At 41.9% G+C, this 19545-nt stretch overlaps 2 protein-coding genes across 5 annotated transcripts; one reads left to right on the plus strand and one right to left on the minus strand.

The window, feature by feature from the left end:
• The first annotated feature begins 390 nt into the window (after positions 1-390).
• c1galt1la (core 1 synthase, glycoprotein-N-acetylgalactosamine 3-beta-galactosyltransferase 1, like a) lies at positions 391-9930 on the plus strand. 4 transcript variants are annotated; one of them, XM_061258866.1, is made up of 5 exons: positions 534-982; positions 3575-3620; positions 4694-4955; positions 6232-6896; positions 7371-9930. In XM_061258866.1, exons 3-5 carry the CDS (start codon positions 4748-4750, stop codon positions 7695-7697), a joined length of 1200 nt encoding a protein of 399 aa, XP_061114850.1. In that variant the 5' UTR covers positions 534-982; positions 3575-3620; positions 4694-4747; the 3' UTR covers positions 7698-9930. The 4 variants fall into 4 exon arrangements, with proteins under 4 accessions (XP_061114851.1, XP_061114850.1, XP_061114849.1 ...); XM_061258867.1 differs by lacking the exons at positions 534-982; positions 3575-3620 and adding an exon at positions 391-527; XM_061258865.1 differs by lacking the exon at positions 3575-3620.
• A 1739-nt stretch (positions 9931-11669) lies between these two features.
• Positions 11670-19299, minus strand: tac3a (tachykinin precursor 3a). Its single transcript, XM_061258869.1, has 7 exons — positions 19174-19299; positions 16827-16954; positions 16418-16517; positions 16070-16099; positions 15646-15699; positions 14861-14933; positions 11670-12145 (listed from the first exon to the last, which is right to left on the minus strand). The coding sequence occupies exons 2-7, from the start codon at positions 16926-16928 to the stop codon at positions 12127-12129; spliced, it is 378 nt and encodes a 125-aa protein (XP_061114853.1). The 5' UTR covers positions 16929-16954; positions 19174-19299; the 3' UTR covers positions 11670-12126.
• Positions 19300-19545: the final 246 nt, after the last annotated feature.

Here is a 19545-nt window from a genome sequence, read left to right on the forward strand (position 1 = left end):
CGTGTAAATGAAAAGAGGAGGGGTCCGAGGACTGAGCCCTGGGGGAATCCTGTAACAAGGGGGCGAGGGGTTGACACTCTTCCAGCCAAGGACACCTGGGAGGACTGGCCAGAGAGATAAGATTTAATCCACTCTAAGGCTGTGCCACAGATCCCTGTAGATGCCAGGGAGGCTAAGAGGATGAAGTGGTTGACTGTGTCGAACGCCGCAGAGACGCAGAGACGTAAAGAAGGATCAGGACAGAGGAGCGAGAGGTTGCTCGTGCAGTCTCCGTCGAGTGGCTAGGTCTGAAGCCGGACATGTAGTCAGAAACTAAAAAGTGCTGGAGCCAAAAGTGAACTATTCCTTTAAGAACCCTATCTTTTCCCATCCGTATCATCATCCTGTGTACAGTTTACCAACGGAAACCACTCCAGAGACTTTCGCACAGAACTGTTCTGTGGATTTTCTACATGCCTTTCTACCATCGAGATTTCTTCATATCATAGAGCGTACTCAAGAACCAATCAAATCCGTCTGCGAAGAAGGTTAGAGGTTGATGTTGACATGCGTTAATGTTATGGATGCATGTGACCACGTTCAATCGCAAAGCAGTGGCCTTTATTTAACTAGCATGTGTCCAACTAATTTGATAACGTTGGTACCAGTTTAACGCAGCCATGTTTAACTAGTTACAATTGTCTTGACCTGTTGGTTATACGCCAGCGTTGTGTTTCGCTGGCTATGTTGCATACATAACTCAAAATAAATGCTAGCCGATTAGCAAACCTACGACAGACCTACCGCGCATTTAGATTACATAAAAACCACAGAAGGTACGTTCGGACCTGTTTGGACTGAATTTCTATACTCAATTAACTGAAATGGCTTTAGCGAGCTAACGTGGCTAACGTTACATTCGTTGAACGGAAATAAGCACAATTGTATAATTAGCTGCTGGAACCGACGCTAGCCCTAGAGCTCGCAAGCTCCGCCTGGAGAGGTATGTACCGTTAGCTATTGAATTACAAGTCTTTGTTTGAGTTCATATTAAGTTACAGTTTGTACGTATCTCGTCTAACTGATTCTGTGCTATCCACACAATTTTGTACAACGATGCTTTTCTAATGGTAGCTAGCTAACTATCATCATCGTATCATGAGTTTGAACTTTCAATAGCTAGCAAGAAGCAACCGTTAGCTGTGATGACGATAACGAAGGAAAAAGCTAGTTGGATATATCTTCTTTTATTTTTATTTTTTTTATTCCCTAGTCTAAATCCATCTATTACCAATTTGAAATGCCAGCTACCAGCTGTTTCAAAACATAGCTTGAGCTGGTCAAATCATCTTCAGTATGGAGCTGGTCTAACAGGTAGCTGGTCAACCAACTACCCGCTGTTTCAACACCTAGCTTGAGTTTTTTTTTTTTAATGTAGGCTTGAAATGCCTCTAACTTAACATTAGCTAGCTATTCGTGCAGTGAATTATAAGATGGCTTGGAAATTATAGCTAGCCTACAAGTAACGGCTAAATTAGGTGATAACAACAGATGTTATTAACTAACTTCCAGTTGTACGATAACGTTATGTCAACCTATTACTATTACTGGCAATGTAGTCTAGGATCCGTATTGTACGTGTTTGAAAGAGGTATAAAATAAACTTCAATCGAAATAAGACGAAATGCAGATTAATTTAACGTGTTCAAGGACGACTGTCAACTTCTAACATTACGGATCTTGGAACTTGGAACTGGCATGATTTCTAGGTAGCTAGTGTCAATAAAGCACGTTCTTTCGTATTTAAATCTCACTGTATTTCAATGTGTGTTCGATGAACCTGATGAACCTAACATGTTGGGTGATTTAGGGTTAATAACATATTGGTTGGATAAGGCGAATGCTTTTGATAGTTCAAATTAGATTTAGATTGCTCTAGTCAGTTTATGCTACCAGATCAGAGCCCTGTTTCACGAAGCAGGATGACGGAGTTAGCTGTGGATAACTGCACTGAATAAAACCCTCCAAAAAAGAGAGTTGTTCTGGGTAACATCTGTCATAACATGGTAAAAGTATGACAGTTTTATGTCATTTGACATCAGATTACATCATCTGTTATGCCATCTTTTGACAGCTGTTATGTCATGTGTTATGCTAGCCTTGTGCTGAGGGGTTCAAGTAAAGTGTTACCAAATCTCGTATGGAGGATGTGTTGGGACAGTCAGCAGTATGTTTAGTAGACTGTACAAATGAGGACACAGTCATATTACGAGGCTGTTAAGGCCACAGCCACACTCAACAGGACGGTCTGTAGTATAGTCGTTAAGGTAAATGACTGGGACAGGCAAGGTTGGTGGTTCGAATCCCAGTGTAGCCACAATAAGATCCGCACAGCTGTTGGGCCCTTGAGCAAGGCCCTTAACCCTGCAATCCTCCAGGGGAGGATTGTCTCCTGCTTAGTCTAATCAACTGTATGTCGCTCTGGATAAGATCGTCTGCCAAATGCCGATAATGTAATGTCAACAAACCCATGGAAATGCCTATATTACCTGAGGATTTTAAGTACACTACATTTACAGACAATTGCACGGACTGAACAACTTTCTCATTCAAGTATTCAATTTTTATACTCAATATAGATGCACACAAGCCGTTTCGGACACCGTGCCACATACCTTCGTCCAGTCTGTAATGTCTGAGTCAGATGCACAGTCTACAGGTAAACTGAAGTGTATGCTAAATCACCTTGCAGGTGACATTGCTTTTATGAGAGCAATGTTAATAATGAGAAAATCTGCTCTTTTATTTTGTGAATATGATCTCTTGCTGGAAGGGTTGGTTTGTTTGAACTGTCTGGCGTGGCAAGAGTTTTCAGAATTTTTGTAAGGAAAGCCATCTTTCACAAGAGGATATGGTCAGTGGCGGCTGGTATAAATGGGCTAACAGGGCTATTTTAGCTACAGGGATACCTTTGGTTTGAATGATGGGGCTGACTAGCTAATTGTGAGTGTAGCTAAGCATTTGCTTTTCTGTTTCCTAAGTTTGCTTTTTGGAGTGGACACGGCCTTACAGATTTGAAACATTTGGAGAAAATTTGGAAGCACAAATTGGAAACTCATATTTGAAATGGTGTTAGTCTGTCAATCCTGGGTAAAGGTAGAATAGCCTTTCAGCTTGGCGGAGGTAGATAATCATAACTCTGTACAGACATAATGAACTTGTAAAGAAAAACGCTCTCACTGTCCAGAATTGTGGAATTAATTAAATTTCATGCAGGACACAAATTTGCTCTGCATTGAGTGGGATGAAACTAGCTGTAATTCCAGACTATTTTAGCACGTCCCATTTCTGTGTGCCTATGTTCATCCTGCTGACGAAATATTTGAATGTGATGGACGTACCATTGCACAGATCCTACAGTGGAACATTTTACATTACATTTTAGTCATTTGGCAGATTTCCCTAGGTTTCCCTAGTATCCGCTCCCCTACACACTGGTAATTCTATGCCTGGAGGACTGAAAGCTAACCTTTGCTTGCTCCATGGAATTCTGACAAGTTGCCTTATGAAGTCAATGTTTGACTAATGCTCACAGACTCTGCTAACAGACCACTCTGCTGGCTACTTCTGCATGGGAACTGGTAAGCACACGTATATTATTTGTACGGTTGAATCACAAATGTGTTTCATTTCCTTCTGAAAAAGAAGTAATCTAAAATGGATTATGCTTATGAATTACATTCGTATACAAGAAAAATGTCATGGTTTGATTTAGGAGGATTTAGCGTGAATTTAACATGGCACTATTCAAACTGTAAATTGCTCTGATGTGGCTTGGGGCAGTAATGTGTTTGGCTGTGCATTAAGTATGTCTGTTGTGCTGTTTTGCGTAAATGGGGGGTGATTGCAGTTGTACTTACAATAGTATTCTACATCATGTGTGGATCACTAAACTGTTTTACAATGTTGACCATGCTAATGGAAAATGGATTACAGTTAAGCTACTGCTGTGAGACTTTATTCCTTTCAGGATTGTGGAATGTTCTAGCACTCCAGTTATTGTAGTCGTGGAGGTTGTGTATTTGTTGTTAGCACAGTGCATGTAACTCGGCCCTATGCGTTTGCATGCATAGCTGTCCCAGCGGTAGCTGCACTGCACTGCTGCAGCCAGATCTATCTGAACAGACAGCATGGGGGCACAATGTGAGGTTTCCTCTTTAATATGATGGCACGAATGACAAATTAAGCCTGTGCCAGTTTTGGTTTTGACATTTAGACCAGTGACAGTCCCTAAGAGGACTATGGTGTTTGCACAACCAACTTGTAAAACCCACACCCAGAACAGGACATCCCTGTCTGACTCAGCAAATTACACACCAGCATTAGCTTTATTCCGTGTTATTCATCCATCTGTTTCCTTCTTCATCTCAGAGTAAATACATCCACTGCTAACCCTTTTAAATTGTAGTGTTGTTAATCTCCCACTCCATGATTTGGGGCCAGTCCTATGTAATTTATGGACAGCAACTAGAGTAGCCGCTACCGCGCGCAAGCGACTGTCGATGTTGGCCAAAAGTAGGACTGTATGCGGGCACAGGATCAGGTGCAGAACGGGACAGGAGGCAAGGTTATGCTGAGCAGCATCTCCACCCCGCAAACTGTTTGGTTGTTTATGGTGAGGAGTAAGTGACTTGGCCGCGTGTTTCTCCCGCAGTCATGCTGTGAGGGTGCAGCACGTGGAGCTCCAGGCGACGCAGCGGAGCTGGAGATGAAGGCCCTGAGCTCCAGATGTGCCTTTTACCTGGGCTTCCTGGTGGGCACCTGCTCGCTCTACTTCTTCCTGCGGCAGGTGTGGTCCGAGAAGCGCTTCGCCCCGCCGCTCGACGTCGGCGCCACTACGGAAGAGGTCACCAGCGGCCAGAACTGGAAGGTGGACGGGCTGGCCCTCATCAACCTGAACCACCCCCACCAAACGGGTAAGCCAACAGGGTATGCTACTGGAGGGAGGCATGCAGCATGCACACGAGGCCGGATAGCCAAAGTCACAAAACTGTCTCAGTGTTTGCATGCTTGTTGAGGAATCCGTTTTTTAAATTTATTTATTATTTTTTATTTAATAGTTTTTCTTTATCATTCAGGTAAAGAAACAAAATACAAAATTACACACAAAATACAAATTGTTTTCCTGTTGTTTTTCCACACCTTCTCAAGGTGCTACCTGTTCATTAGAACTCTTGGGGCCTGCTGGACACACACACACACACACACACACACACATACACACACACAAGTTTCAACTATTGACCTGTACAAGTTCCAGTCTCTCCCTTTAAATTGCTAATTTGTTTATAATCAATACAATCTTTTAAACAATATGTGAATAGACTGCTGTATAAAAACATATATACTGTTTATAAAAGTATAAGGAGTAAAAGATGCACAAAAGAATAATCTTTTCAAATGGATATAAAAATGATCATTATAAAATATAGCATTTATTTCTTGGAGATTAAAGCTTTTTTTGCAACAGACAAAGTTTTTCTTTGCTCCAGCTCTAGTAGGCTGGACAATAAAATGTGTATAAGCACATTAATTATATATATTACCGCACAGTATAAAGTTCGGGAAAAACTTAATGACAAGGGATGATTTCATGAAAATGGCAACTCTAAACATCAATACCATGACATTCAGCAATGGGCTACTCACTGAATAACAGACATTGTCACTGTAGAACACTACCTGAGAAATATAAATGAGATTTCAGTTTTTCAGTTTTTAATAAATGTGCAAAAATCTCTAAACATATGTTCACTTTGTCATGGGTTATTCATTACAAAATGGTAATGTTATCTATTTAAAATGAATTACAACACAAAAAAGTGCAGAAAAAGTGAAGGGGTCTGAATACCTTCTGAAGCCACTGTATATACAATCATTTCTGTTTTTTAACAATGCTGGCCAATGTATTTACTGACAGACATTTATTGCCGGAAGTGCATTGTCAAACTGAAGAAAGTTAGTGTTACTGTATGTGGAAAAATCATGAGGTCTTTTTATTTTTATTTATTTTTTATTGGGATGGTATTGCATGGAGAGTGTTTCTGGAGTATGTGAGTGTATGTTGGTGAGGGTGGGGTTGGGGAGATTAGTCAACAGTCAAATTGAATGATTTCACGAGGTCTGATATTGCGGGGCTTTTTGGATGAATTTGAGGGTGGTTTTTCTAACGGCGAGTATTTGCACCCCCAGGTGAGTACAGTGGTCTGGCGGACGAGCTGTACCGTAAGGTTCGCATCCTGTGCTGGGTGATGACGGGCCCCGGGAACCTTCAGAAGAAGACGCGGCACGTGAAGGCCACCTGGAGCCGCCACTGCAACCTGGTGGTGTTCATGAGCTCGGTGGAGGACCGTGACTTCCCCACCGTGGGCCTGGGCACGGGCGAGGGCCGCGACCAGCTCTACTGGAAGACCATCCGCGCCTTCCACTACGTGCTGAAGAACCACGGCGACGAGGCCGACTGGTTCCTCAAGGCCGACGACGACACCTTCGTGGTCGTGGACAACCTGCGCTGGGTCCTGGCCAACCACACACCCGAGGAGCCGGTGTACTTCGGCAAGCGCTTCAAGCCCTACGTCAAGCAGGGCTACATGAGCGGCGGGGCGGGGTACGTGCTGAGCAAGGAGGCCCTCCGGAGGTTCGTGGAGGGCTTCCGCACCAAGGTCTGCACCCACACCACGCCCGTGGAGGACCTGGCTCTGGGCCAGTGCCTGGAGAAGATGGGCGTCCTGGCGGGCGACTCGAGGGACACGCTCCACCGCGAAACCTTCAATCCCTTCGTCCCCGAGCACCATCTCACCGGAAAGTTCTCCAAGAGCTTCTGGTACTGGAACTACTGCTACTACCCCATTGTGGAGGTGAGTGTTGGGGGGGGTTCAGGGGCAAGTGGACTGACCTTTGAGGAAGCTTATATGCAATATCAGCACTGGCAACAACAGGTCCTCTCAGATGGTTTGAATAGCTGATGACCGTTTCATTAGTAAATTGCTGCATTCTGAAAGTTGTTGCAATGTCCTGGTTTCCCCTCCTTTGGCACAGCAGCTTCTTATCAGATATCCAAAGCCTTGTTACTTGTTATCTTGATGTCTGTCTATCTATCTCTCTTTCTTTCTTTCTCTCTCTCTCTCTCTCTCTCTCTCTCTCTGTCTCTGACTCACACTCTCTCACACTCACTCACTCACTCACACACACTCTCTCTCTCTCTCTCCCTCTCTCTCCCTCTCTCTCCCTCTCTCTCCCTCTCTCTCTCTCTCTCTCTCTCTCTCTCTCTCTCTCTCTCTCTCCCTCTCCCTCTCCCTCTCCCTCTCTCTCTCTCTCTCTCTCTCTCTCAGGGTGCGCAGTGCTGCTCAGATCTGGCCATCTCCTTTCACTATGTGGACGCAGAGCTGATGTACGTACTGGAGTACTACACTTACCACCTGCGTGCGTACGGATACCGCTACCGCTACCTGCCCCCACTACCTGAGGGCATGGGCAAGACACCCGAGATCGAGAACAAGGGGCCGGGGGGTGTGAAAGAGGGAGCGAAGGCAGCGGCGGCCATCAAGGGCGAGGAGAAAAACAAGATGGAGGCGGCGCAGGAAGGCCAGGATAAGCAGGTGTCGGAAAAGGACTCTGCGCTCAACCGGACTGAAGCGTCACAGGAGAAACCCCAATAGCCTTTATCAAAGCGCGCGTGCATGCGTTTGTGCCCGTGTGCGTTTGTTTGTTTACTGTGTGTGTGAGAGAGAGCGAAAGGGAGAAATATGAATGCCCTATTCCACGTTATAGTCATATATTAAATCCAATGTAATTGTCTGCATGTGCACCAAAGTTATGTTAATGCTGTTTGAAAAAAGCAAGGAAAACGTATAGACTAGGAAATTCTTTCATTCCTGCTGCAACGCATTTCTCATAGCAACACCTGGCGAACACCAGCAAAAACGAAATCGAGTATGAAGCTCAAATTTTCAGGAATTTTGTAAATCATTATCTACCAACGCACAGAAAACAAAAAACTCCATGAGGTACTGTGGTGCAACCTCCTGGAATTGGCATGGAATGGCCCTTTTACCTTTAGCTCCTCTAGCAGAAACACCTGGAATTGCACCACACATTTGCGTTGCTTTTATAAAATTTGGACTGCACATTTTGCAACACAAAAACTCTCCTTGCGTTGCTCATTGCATATTTTTGTTGTATGGGTTATGTTACAGGCTTTAATGATGTGTTGAAATCAGTTATTAGAAAAATCAGGTTACTGCCAGTGGTCTGGAACTCTATGTAAGAAACCTAAACACGAATGCAGACACGGGACATACGCAAGGCCTTTGCTTACATACCATTTGTGTGTTTACCAGCTTCTCTTACAGCTGTCTGAGGCTATATACTGCCAGTCCACACGGTGGCCAGTTTTAGAGCTATCAGTTTTGCTAATTGATATGGAGTGGCCCTCTAGTGATAACAATATCTGTGCTATATTTACCCATTGGACTCCATTCATGTTTGACAGCAAAAAATATTTCTGCTTATATACTGATGTTCAATCTATGCTTCGTATTTTTTATTACTTTTAAAGTTAAAAAATATAGATGTTTTTATTTCCCAAAAAAGGCTCTGATGTAAAAGCTTTGCACTCTCATTTGGCAACTTATCCAAGCGTTTTTCATAGGTTCATCCCTCGAGGCACGTGATTACCCTGTGCTTTCGTCATTGTGCATGTTCTTAGGCATGTGACCAAGGACACAAATGAGTGTAAGCAGTGAGTGAAACTATTATTTCCTGGTGCCCTGCATGATGGAATCTGTCCCCATAGGTTTCTATTGGCATCACTGTCTGTATATGTGTGTGTCTATATATATATATATACACACACACACACACGCGCACACACACACACAGACTGATGTGATGCCAGTGTTGTATTTGATCATATGACCATTTTTCAAGACACATGACCGTTGAAATGCATTGTGATTCCCAGGCCTTTCTATGGGTTTCTATGGGTTCAATTCTCCTAGGGTTGAAGTGAGGCGCTTCTGCATTGGAGCAGAAATGATTACTTCTTAGTAGACTAGTTCTTAGTAGCTGTTGGTTGAACAGTTTTTACCTGGTATTTAGATTGAGCACCTTGAACAGAAACGAATGGAATTGCACCACACCTTCGCGTTGTGTTACAAAATTTGGGCTCAGATCTGGCATTATCATTTGTGTTCACATACTCATGTACGGACCAACAAGATTGTACGGTTATAGTGGTAGTCATTGTCTAGGGCACAACTGCCCAAAGAAGGCTGTGATTGTACAAAATGAGGCAGGAGTGGTGGGATCATGTATGCGGAATACTTTCCATGAACATGGTTGGCAAATTGTGCATTTGATTTCACCGGCATTTGATTTCACCGGCAACCTGTCACCATGGCCTTGTGGCTGGCCACTGGAGCTGGCTACAGAACGATCAAATTTTTTGGCGTGAAGCATCAGTTTTTAGTCCATGTAGATACATGATTTTTGAAAACAACCTGGGAAAGTGTGTCTAGTTGACAGCAGATGGGCTTTTCTCCGGTGAGCAAGGGGGTCTGATAGCCCCATCATCACCCTATGAGGACAACCCAAGTGGAAGAGTGGTTTTGTTAATCCGATTCAAATGCATCTTCTGTGCGTTTACACCTACTCCGTTTAACACGATCTCATCTGTTGTAGCCACAGATCCGATCACAGATTTTTATGTGGAGTAACTGGGGCCGTAGTGTTCGCTTATTACTGTGGAAAACTGTACTGTGTCGTTAGCCGACTGAAAATCAATTAATTTTATTTTTTTGCTGATGGGCACGTTTCTTTCCAGATTGTTTGTGTGTATGTATCAGTGTAAATTTCTAGTTTGCTTTTATTAAAAATGAAATTCGAAATGACTTTCCCTCCTCTGGCATTGTCAGTTTTGTTGTATTGATAAGTGTAATTCCATAAAGAACATATTAATATGTAACGGGTACTAGAAAAATGCAGCTATTATTAAATTTAAAATATTGAATGTACACACAGTATACTCACTTTATTAGGTAATTGCCTGCTCCTCTGCCTGCTTGCCTGGTCTATCACACCGCATGCATCCGTGGATCCATCCAGCCTTGTGGCAAGTGCCGGGTGGCAGCTGTGGTCTGGGGAATGCTTTCTTGGCACACATTAAGCAACAGTCCACCCTTTTTCCAGTTACTTTCTGCAGCATAATGATGTTACATCACAGAGGTGTCTCTTGCTGCTTCCATGAACATGATGGCGACTTCTGGGACTCAGATCTCAGTGTAATAGAGTATCTTTGTTTTGTGGTGGAAAGGAAGTTCTGCAATCTGAATGAGTGGCCAAAAGACCCGCAGAATCTGTATGACGCTATCGAGTCAGCATGGATCAAAATCCCTACCAATGTTTCCAGCACTTGGTTGATTCCATGCCATGAATAATTTGGGATATTCTGGAGGCAAATGGGAGTCCTACCTGGTACTAGATTGGTATAGTTCATCATCAACTGCCCTCGAGTTCACTGCCACCTTTATCTTTATCTTTATCTGACCATTTTACATAACATTACATCACCTGCATGGAGCATGATGCTGTGCTTTTCCTATATATATCTAATCAGAAATAATGAAAAAAACTTTTCATTATGCAGCTTTAAAGGTTCATGCACAGGAACATTTTTTATTGGAAAGTTGTAAACTGGCTACAAACTTTAACCCATTGTTTCCCCGGACCATATGTTGCTCCCCCACTGCATCCTGTAAGCAAATCCCTCCTTAAACTGTTGCATCATACCCACATCAGCATCTCATTGAATTGATTGCAGACATGTCCTCAAACAATACGTGGGGCAGTGTAGTAGAGGAATATGCAAATTCTCCCATTCCAGATAGCATTTCCTCTCGCATGTTTATGAAATGTTTGGCTTTTGTTTAGGATTTTACCTTGCCTATTCGGATAATGTATTTGTTTGTGGGATTCATTTTCTTACACTAACAACAAATCGACTCGAAAGATTGTTTTGGTTAATGACTGCGTCCTGCCTGAACATTTATGTAGGCATTTATGTTTTGGCCCAGGCTATTCCGGGTCCTGCAGGTATGTGCTCAGTCCTGCCACGTACTACACCACCTGATTTCACCAAGGACCTTACGTCCTGAACCAAGCAGGTAAAATAATGAGTGAAATCAGGTTGTGTGGTGCATGGTTGGATTAAATACCTGCAGACCCCCAGGACCTGGAGTCAAGTAGCCCTTATACAGGCAACCGTACTAAATCGGACAATGTTCTGAGCTAGCCATACGTTATCACTCCATCTTCCCTTCAGGGTGTTTTCTTATGGGGTGTTGAAAACATCTCAACATTGAAGTTGAAGGTGTCATTATTTTGACCATAGTCTAGTGCCGGGATACTCAATCTTTCCCAGAAGGGCTTTTGTTCAAAACAACCAGTTACACACCTGATCCTATTAATCAACCATTAGAGTCTTTAAGGACCTTGGTTCATAGAATAGGGTGTGTAACTGCTTGGTTGGAACAGAAGCCTGCAACCACACACAGGCCCTTTCTGGGAAAGATTGAGTGTCCCAGACCTACTGTATAGGATTTGACCAATAATTGATAACAATAGCAAAAATGTTCCATGGAATCCTGTAATTAATCCAGGTCAAAGTCACCAGCCACACTTCTACATATTCAATTTAGCTCCATTGTTATGTAAATAAGTCAAAATAAATTAAATAGCTTGTTTATTTACAAAAATGTATTGTTATTGAACATTTTTGAAGAAAAAGGTATTTGGATGGATATTACTGCAGATATCATCTTTGTGTTTTCAGATAAAATCTGTTACATACAAAAATATATACAGATCTCAGACACCTTTTGCTACCAGTCTGCAGTCGTGTAAACGAGCTTCTAGCAAATTCCGCATCGAGTTTTAGTCCTGCAGTCCTTCCTTCCTCCCTCCCCAAAAGAAGCTCTTCTTTTTCGCTGCACGTAATGACATCTGAAATCTGGAACCAAAAAAAGGAGCAAACTAGGCAGTGTGCCAAGACGTTTCCGATGAGAATCGTCCAGAGCTGTTGGGACCGGTCTACACACCGCGCCGAAACCTGCAACACAGAAATGAGTGTCAGTTAGACTTGCCTATGGAGTCAGCTGACACACGCAAAATACTTCCATGACCAAAGTATCCACCTAAAGAGAAGTATCCACCTTAATACATTATGAAATCGACGGAGGGCATTTGGATGGATGGACCAAAGCTCTTTCAATCCCTTTGAGGCCAATTGGCTTCTTGGACACTCAGTAATGTAGGTACAGTTGACAGCATTTTTCAAAATAATTAGACCAATTGGGTTTGGGTTTTCAAGCTCCATTTGCACATAATGTGAAATGATGACTTGTTAGGTAAGCTAAATGACTTGTCTGTTGCTAGCCCTGTGTACATTTGAACATTGTTCATGATGTAAGAAAGTGCAATCCATAGAACTCAGGTGAGACAAATAAGCTTTGTAATCGACTGCTTTAGTTGAACAACAAATTGCGTATAAATGAAGGCGGGTGAAAATCCAGTATACTCTGTGGTTCTCCAGCATTAGATGGGGTTCTTTTCTTTAAATACTCCACTCCAAGAATTCTCCTCCATATTTCCCTACTTCCCAATTTGGACCAATGACTACACTTGGCAGTAGCAGGGAAAGTCTGCTGATTTGCTCATAAACGTGAATGATGGACAATTAGGCAGCATCTCTGCCCCTGCTACAGGATTGCATCACTGTGGGCAGTCATTGTTCCTGTTTAATGTGGACTTCATCTCTGTCCAGTCTAAAGCCATGCAATGCATCTTATTTTTAAAAATAGTTTCTATTTTTTTCTTGAACAAGAATCGCAGGTCAAACTGCTGTTTCTATTTCCATTGACATAGAATACTTAGAATAATTGTTATAAGCAACTACCAATGTGTAATCATGGTGTGATGCATCCATTGTCTACAACTGATTATGGACAATTAAATATTTCCAAAAAGAACCTACAACACTAAAAGTGGTCTAAAGAAAGGCTTAAAAATTGGAAATGCTTTGGGATGTTATTTACAATATATTCTGTTATCAATTCTAAAATAATTACCTTGTAGGTAGATGCAACAAAAAAAAAGGAATATCATAGTTCTTCCTCAGAAAATGCTATGCCAGAATTCCAGATGGACCAGCTGGACAGTAGAAGACAAAACAAACAAGATTGTTTGGGATATCAAAAATAGTTTTTTTTTAATCTAAACTGGAATTAGGGACTATGGATTTGGGCCTGATTTGTAAAGGAATAATGGGATTGCGGCCTGGGATTTGGGACCGGGAATAATTGTTCCAAATGTGAAATCCATAGAGTGAGTCAGGGGTGAGTGTGAATGAGTGGATTTGCAGCTGGTCCCTGGTGTGCACTCGTTATTACTGGTTTTCATACCACCTCAGTTCTTAATTAGGCCTGCTTCAGCCGTTAAATTGAATTCTGATTTTTGGTTCTGTCACGTGCCGTCTGCCCCTTTGTGACGACAATGTGACAGGGCGGCCTGTAGCGTAGTGGTTAAGGCAGTGGTTCTTAACCTTATTGGAGGTACTGAACCCTGCAAGCTTCATCAGTGCATTCACCGAACCCTTCGTAATTGGAAAAATAAAATATGATTTCTTCAAAACATAGGTATATATTTTATTAGTGCACAATGGCTATACTGTGTGTGTCTTGACCCCTGCCGAACCCCTGAGACTGTCTCAACGAACCCAGGTTAAGAACCACTGGGTTAAGGTAAATGACTGGGACACGCAAGGTCGGTGGTTCTAATTGTGTAGCCACAATAAGATCCGCACAGCCGTTGGGCCCTTGAGCAAGGCCCTTAACCCTGCATTGCTCCAGGGGAGGATTGTCTCCTGCTTAGTCTAATCAACTGTACATCGCTCTGGATAAGAGCGTCTGCCAAATGCCAGTAATGTAATGTGTCATGTGGTTCATGTCACATATGGAAGAGTCTCAATTCCTTTCAATTCATTTCATTTTTGCTTAAAGTGATTGGTAACATAATTAATTCATATTCTAGTTAATGCTAATTGTCTGTCAATGGCCCGGAAAAAACAGCCCATGAAGTCAGGCAGCTGCAGATATAAAAAAAGTTGAACAAAACATTTTTTTATGTTATACAAATACCGCTTGACAGCACATTCCTCTAGAGAGTTGACCTTCTAGTAGCTTTCAAGCGAGATAATTGTCCAGTGAATAAGCTTGATAAAACCTGATCCACTGGAAGTGGCTGAAAGGATGAGCATTGTGTTAAAGTGCGTCTCCCAGGAGCTGAACGGTGAACTTTCCCTGTAACAGAGAGCCCAATGAGTGACTGGGGAGAAGGGATTTCTATAGTGGGTCTCCCACGAGTTTTGATATTCTCTTTCTTCAGGTTTTATTTAGTTGCTTTTCCCCAAGTTTGAAATGCTCAAATGTATTATTGGGTCTGTCTCAGACGAGCACATGCTCTCCTCCAATGCCAGTGCTGCTAGTCTTTGCTCCTTCTCACCCCAAAGTCCACCAGTCCACTTTAGAGGTGTGGACTCCATGTGCTTATTCAGCAGGCTGTCGATCCCACGATTGCGAGACGTTTGTTTATATTTACAATGTACAGAATCACATTTCTCAGTATTTTAACAGGTTCAGGGCCATATTTGGCCTGGCTTTATGACCGGGCGGTAATGCTGCTGCCTGCCACAGTGGGAGACTAAAGTTCAGCCCCAGGTCTGCCAGGTATGCTCCGAGCCCCAAAGCCACCAAAACGTAACGCTCACCTCAGCTTGCACTTGTTAAAGAAGAATCTGCCTGTCCGCCCTGGGCTCTCGCTCCTCCACGGCCGCACGCTCCCTGCGTGCAAACACACACACCCATCACCCCTTCATAGACTTTCTTAAATTAACACAGCGTAACTCCAGTTGACACCCAGAGCCTTGAGAAGCAGGTTAGGAGGGCCAGAATCATCTCTCGTCTCTGTTGTATTTGAGCTTGATTGCACAGTTTGATTAAGAGTCACTAAGAGTCTGAGCATGAACATCGACTCTGAATTGTGGAACATTCATGAGATCCAGTTTAGTCTTTTGTGTTCATTAGTTTATAATCTATTTATGTAGTTATGGGATTACGTAGTTATATCCAGTAGGGGATTGGAGACTACATCAAACAGAAACATCTCCGGTAGGCCATGTTGCCAAGCCTTGTTCTAGGGTAGGAGGTAGAAAGGATGGGAGAATATAGGAGCTGGTTACATCTGGTTAGTATACACAAGTGTGGTACTACCAGCCAGCTAAAGCATAGGGGGAAGGACCTCTGAAGTAAGCAGTTACTGTATGGGACCCAGGGATGGACCTGCCAAAATTGAATAAAAAAGCAATTGGCTGTTTTGTATGATTTAAATGTTACATGTAATGGGCAAGACACACAATAGTGTGACCAATGATGATGGCATTGGATAGGCTGGACCAATAGATGGAGGCCGCTGAGGTTCAAGATAATAAATTGTGGCTTTAGCCTCATTATCCCCAATCAGGCTTCCCGGAGTGGAATTGCCTTGCACACTTACCTGAGTCTGAACTCCTCCGACCCATCAGACCAACAAAGAAATCATGCATATCTCCTGCAGAAACAGAAGAGCCAGGTCTCTGAATCTCATACTGTACTCATCGTCAAACACAGATTCATCAATACTTGTTTTAGAACATTGCCTCACGGTGTTGCACTTTTGAAGACCACAAACATCCCTCCTACATCATAGTCATGTGACATCAAGTTTGGACACCTCAGGTAACAGCAAGCCCCACCATCCCCTCCCCCTTCCAAAAAAAACCTCAAACCTTCAGTCTGTCTGTTCTGCTTCTGTTCACTTAAAAATATGTTTTTAACACACACATTGAGGAGTGGCCAAACATTTGAAAACAACTATATGTAGGCATATATTACATAAACAGGCAACAAACAAATGCAAAACGTGCAGATGTTCCTCTTACTTTTCTGTGGAGGGGGTAAGTCATTTGAACCTGAAATAAGATAGTTCAGATAATTTAAGATAGACCATGAAAATGAATTAAAATGAATTAATTAAAAACTTTTACATTAAGAATATAAGCACGAGTTATTAATAACACCATTAATTTGAGATTTTGCAAACTTAAGGCTAATATTTAATATTTTCCAATTCTTTCCAATCTTTCCAGATCGCCTGGTTTAGCTGCTTGACCAGTTATGATATGGCCTCATAATGATCGGAATGAATGTTATGTAGTCTTGTTTCTGCTCATTCATCCAGATAATGTAAAGGATCCAACACATTTTTCGACACATCCCCAGTCACTTACCGGCGCTTCTCCTGCCCATAAGGCCCACGAAGCTGTCATAGTCTATACCGTTATATCTCTTCAGAATGCCACGCGGAAAGTTGGAAAAACCTGGCCTCTCCTGAAAGCGAAGGCAATGCAGTTAACGGTTTTATCCAACTCTGTTGTTTCCTTTCATATTGTAGATGACATCCACACCTGTCATTCGTTCAGTCCTATATGATATTTATGGATATTGCTTCATTATCAGTTACATTTGTTTGGATGTTTTAACATCAGTATCCGTTTTCCGTGTGCCACATGAAACGATCGTTTGATATTATATCTTATTAAAGCACGGTGTTTTCAGAAAATTATGCGCAAGAAATAAACAGGTAGCAGGTATGTGAAGGCGTAACTGCCGCTGGTGCGGAAGACGCTCATTGCCCACCTCCGACTCCAGCTTGTGCGGTTCCTGCTCCTCGCAGCTGGACTGGCATGATCGGATTGTCATCATAACGGCCAGAATCGCCAAAAGCAAGCCACTTCTCATCGTCTCCTTTTGTTTTCCAGAGTACACTGAGCGCAGGAAACCACAATTACAATTCCCAGTACCACTATCACAACTTCTGTATCTTCTAGGGTACACAGCTGGCTGAATTAATATAACTTGTGTGAATAAATAATGAGGCAGTTAAAAAGGTGGTAGCATGAAACTACATTCATTATTAACCAGAAACCAGAAGCAATTTCTCCCCTCAAAAACCACTCTTCGGTTTCAATCCTTCCTTTTTTGTCTTGTTCTGGTAGGCTACACTTATAATATTTTAATAGTTGGACACTTACTGAAGTAATTCAAGTTATAATGGAAATAAATATATGGTACCGTATTTATTTGTCCGCTATTATTTTGCTTTTTTCTCGTTTCTGTATAGCAGTTAAAAAAAAAAGAATGCGTAAAAGGGGCTTCCCAAATTACGCACTCAAGGGATCAATGGATCAGGTTTCAGAAGTCTAGACGTTGCATTCTCTGTTCAGATCGCATAAACAAAATTTTGACGGTGGCAAAGTAATATAAATAGCGTACTGATATTTGTCTTCAAGACAAATAACTCATGATACAAATGCCAAAGAAAAATACAAGCAAAGTATTATAGAAATAAAAAAATAAAATAAAAATATATTCCCCAGTTTAAACTTTGTGATTTTACATTACAATATTAGCAGGTTATTTATAGTTTGGCAAGACGCAAGTATGATATGGAGAAATGATGCACTGTTAGCTCGCCTTACTACAGTGAAAAAAAGTGTTCAGAAAGGGGTAGGCTATTTTGTTGCAGCCAACGGTTCTATACAGAGTAGAACCAGTTGTCCACGAGGAGAAGGTTCTTTCTAGTTCAAGTAATTCAAGTACGCTGTCATTCGAGTCAGTTTATATTACTGATGAACAGTTTACAAATTTTACAAATTCTGCTATTTTTAATTTGCATTTCAAATGAATCATCTCGCGCTACTAACCGTTAGATAGTGTAATGTCACTGCTTTCAGAAATGGGGAAGAAATGCGCCAAATGAATATATTATCTTATTAATTTCACAAATTAACAAAGCAAATATTGTTATGGTTCTGCAGAATACTGCATTTTAGCCTCAAAATCATGTGATTTACTAACATGTAACGGTACCTCCACAAATGGGTAATGTAGCTAACAAGCTAATGAAATGTTTTCTTGAAGCAGCCATCTAACATGGGCGCAGTTGTGACATCCACAGTATCCCTCAGTGACTGTGCTCAAGGGAATATGGCAAAATGTTTCCACGTCATTTGGTCTCGTATTACTCTTAACACCATTGTCCAATAAAACTTCTATTCTATGCATAATTGTATCAGAGTATTTAAAACTGCGCTGAAACCACCTTCTCAGGCGTCCTCATCATTTTATGCTGACCCCTACATCTAGTAGTATTTTAACTTGATGGCAATGTTGCATTCAAATGGTTTATCAACGACCATGTATTTGGGTCACTCGTTTTATATATCACTATATAGACTGGTGGATGTTGTTTATCTTCAGATCTTATGTGGTTCACACTGATGTTGTGTAATTGCCTCTTTAAACCAGGCTAATGGGTTCCTCTTCAGTTGCAGAATGTGTCCCCTGAAGCAATTGGACCAGGTTCACAAATGGACCCCACACTTAGTCCTGACCATAACGCAAGATAAACTCAGAGCTATAGGCTACTACCCTGGATAAAATAAAGTGCTCAATAAAGTGCTCAATTTCTGCATCTGATGATATCTTCTTTTTTCCCTGATGAATTAATAAAACGTGTTTAAAAGGTAAAAGCATGGACATTTGTGATCAAATTAGGTGCTAGAAGGTGTTACAGCCTGTTAACATGTTGAGGCGATTATAATGTACATATTTCTGCAAGGTTTAGAACATTAGCACTTTAAAATGTATGTGTTTATTTTTGCAGTTTTAAAAGAAACCCTATCATTCAGATCCTTCCAAAAAGGGTATTTTATAGAACTATATAAAGATTGTCCGACATAGTCCTAAAAATGGTTGAGCCATGATGACAAACCAAAGAATCGCTTGTAAAGAGTGTATATTGCAGTGTATATTACATACACGTGGCGGTATATACTTTATTCGTTAATATTTAAACGGTAAAATACATAAATAATATTAACAATATCACTCACCGACACACAATTAATACTCATGCTAGATAATAATAAAACTAAAAATTATTATTATTAATAATCATCATCATCATAATAATAAGTTTTACCTGTAGATTGTGTAGCTCGTATTGGTAGCAGTGACGGCTCAGCACCGGAGCGGATAATGCGCGCGCTTTGATGTGGAAGAGAATAGTTCAACTCTGCAGTCTTCGGGTATTCGACTACAGTGAGAGCTGCACTGCCATCCAATTGCTGAATTTTAAAGCCGAGTGTCTGCGTAAGTCCAATCAAACGCGTCAGTGTAGGTGTGGTTTCTGCTTTCTGGACACTTTGGGTCTCACGTGTCGCCGATGGGCGAGTCGTCGATCTGACATCAGTTGCATTCTGACTTGCGTACATGCCAGAGAAAAACAGGTGATATAGTGCACTGCACTCGTCCGAAGGGTTAATTTGACGGACTTTTAGACGATGGGTCCACA

Source organism: Conger conger, chromosome 10 (assembly GCF_963514075.1).
Source record: "Conger conger chromosome 10, fConCon1.1, whole genome shotgun sequence".
Lineage (NCBI taxonomy): Eukaryota > Metazoa > Chordata > Actinopteri > Anguilliformes > Congridae > Conger > Conger conger.

Bases quoted from the DNA above. Each gene is read 5' to 3' on its own strand.
- c1galt1la (XM_061258864.1), top strand. The intron at 4,956-6,231 runs GTAAGCCAACAG...TTGCACCCCCAG, and splicing joins GAACCACCCCCACCAAACGG to GTGAGTACAGTGGTCTGGCG. The intron at 6,897-7,370 runs GTGAGTGTTGGG...TCTCTCTCTCAG, and splicing joins GCTACTACCCCATTGTGGAG to GGTGCGCAGTGCTGCTCAGA.
- tac3a (XM_061258869.1), bottom strand. From the start codon at position 16,928: ATGAGAAGTGGCTTGCTTTTGGCGATTCTGGCCGTTATGATGACAATC. The intron at 16,518-16,826 runs GTGGGCAATGAG...CTTCGCTTTCAG, and splicing joins CGCACAAGCTGGAGTCGGAG to GAGAGGCCAGGTTTTTCCAA. The intron at 15,700-16,069 runs GTAAGAGGAACA...CTGTTTCTGCAG, and splicing joins CTTACCCCCTCCACAGAAAA to GAGATATGCATGATTTCTTT.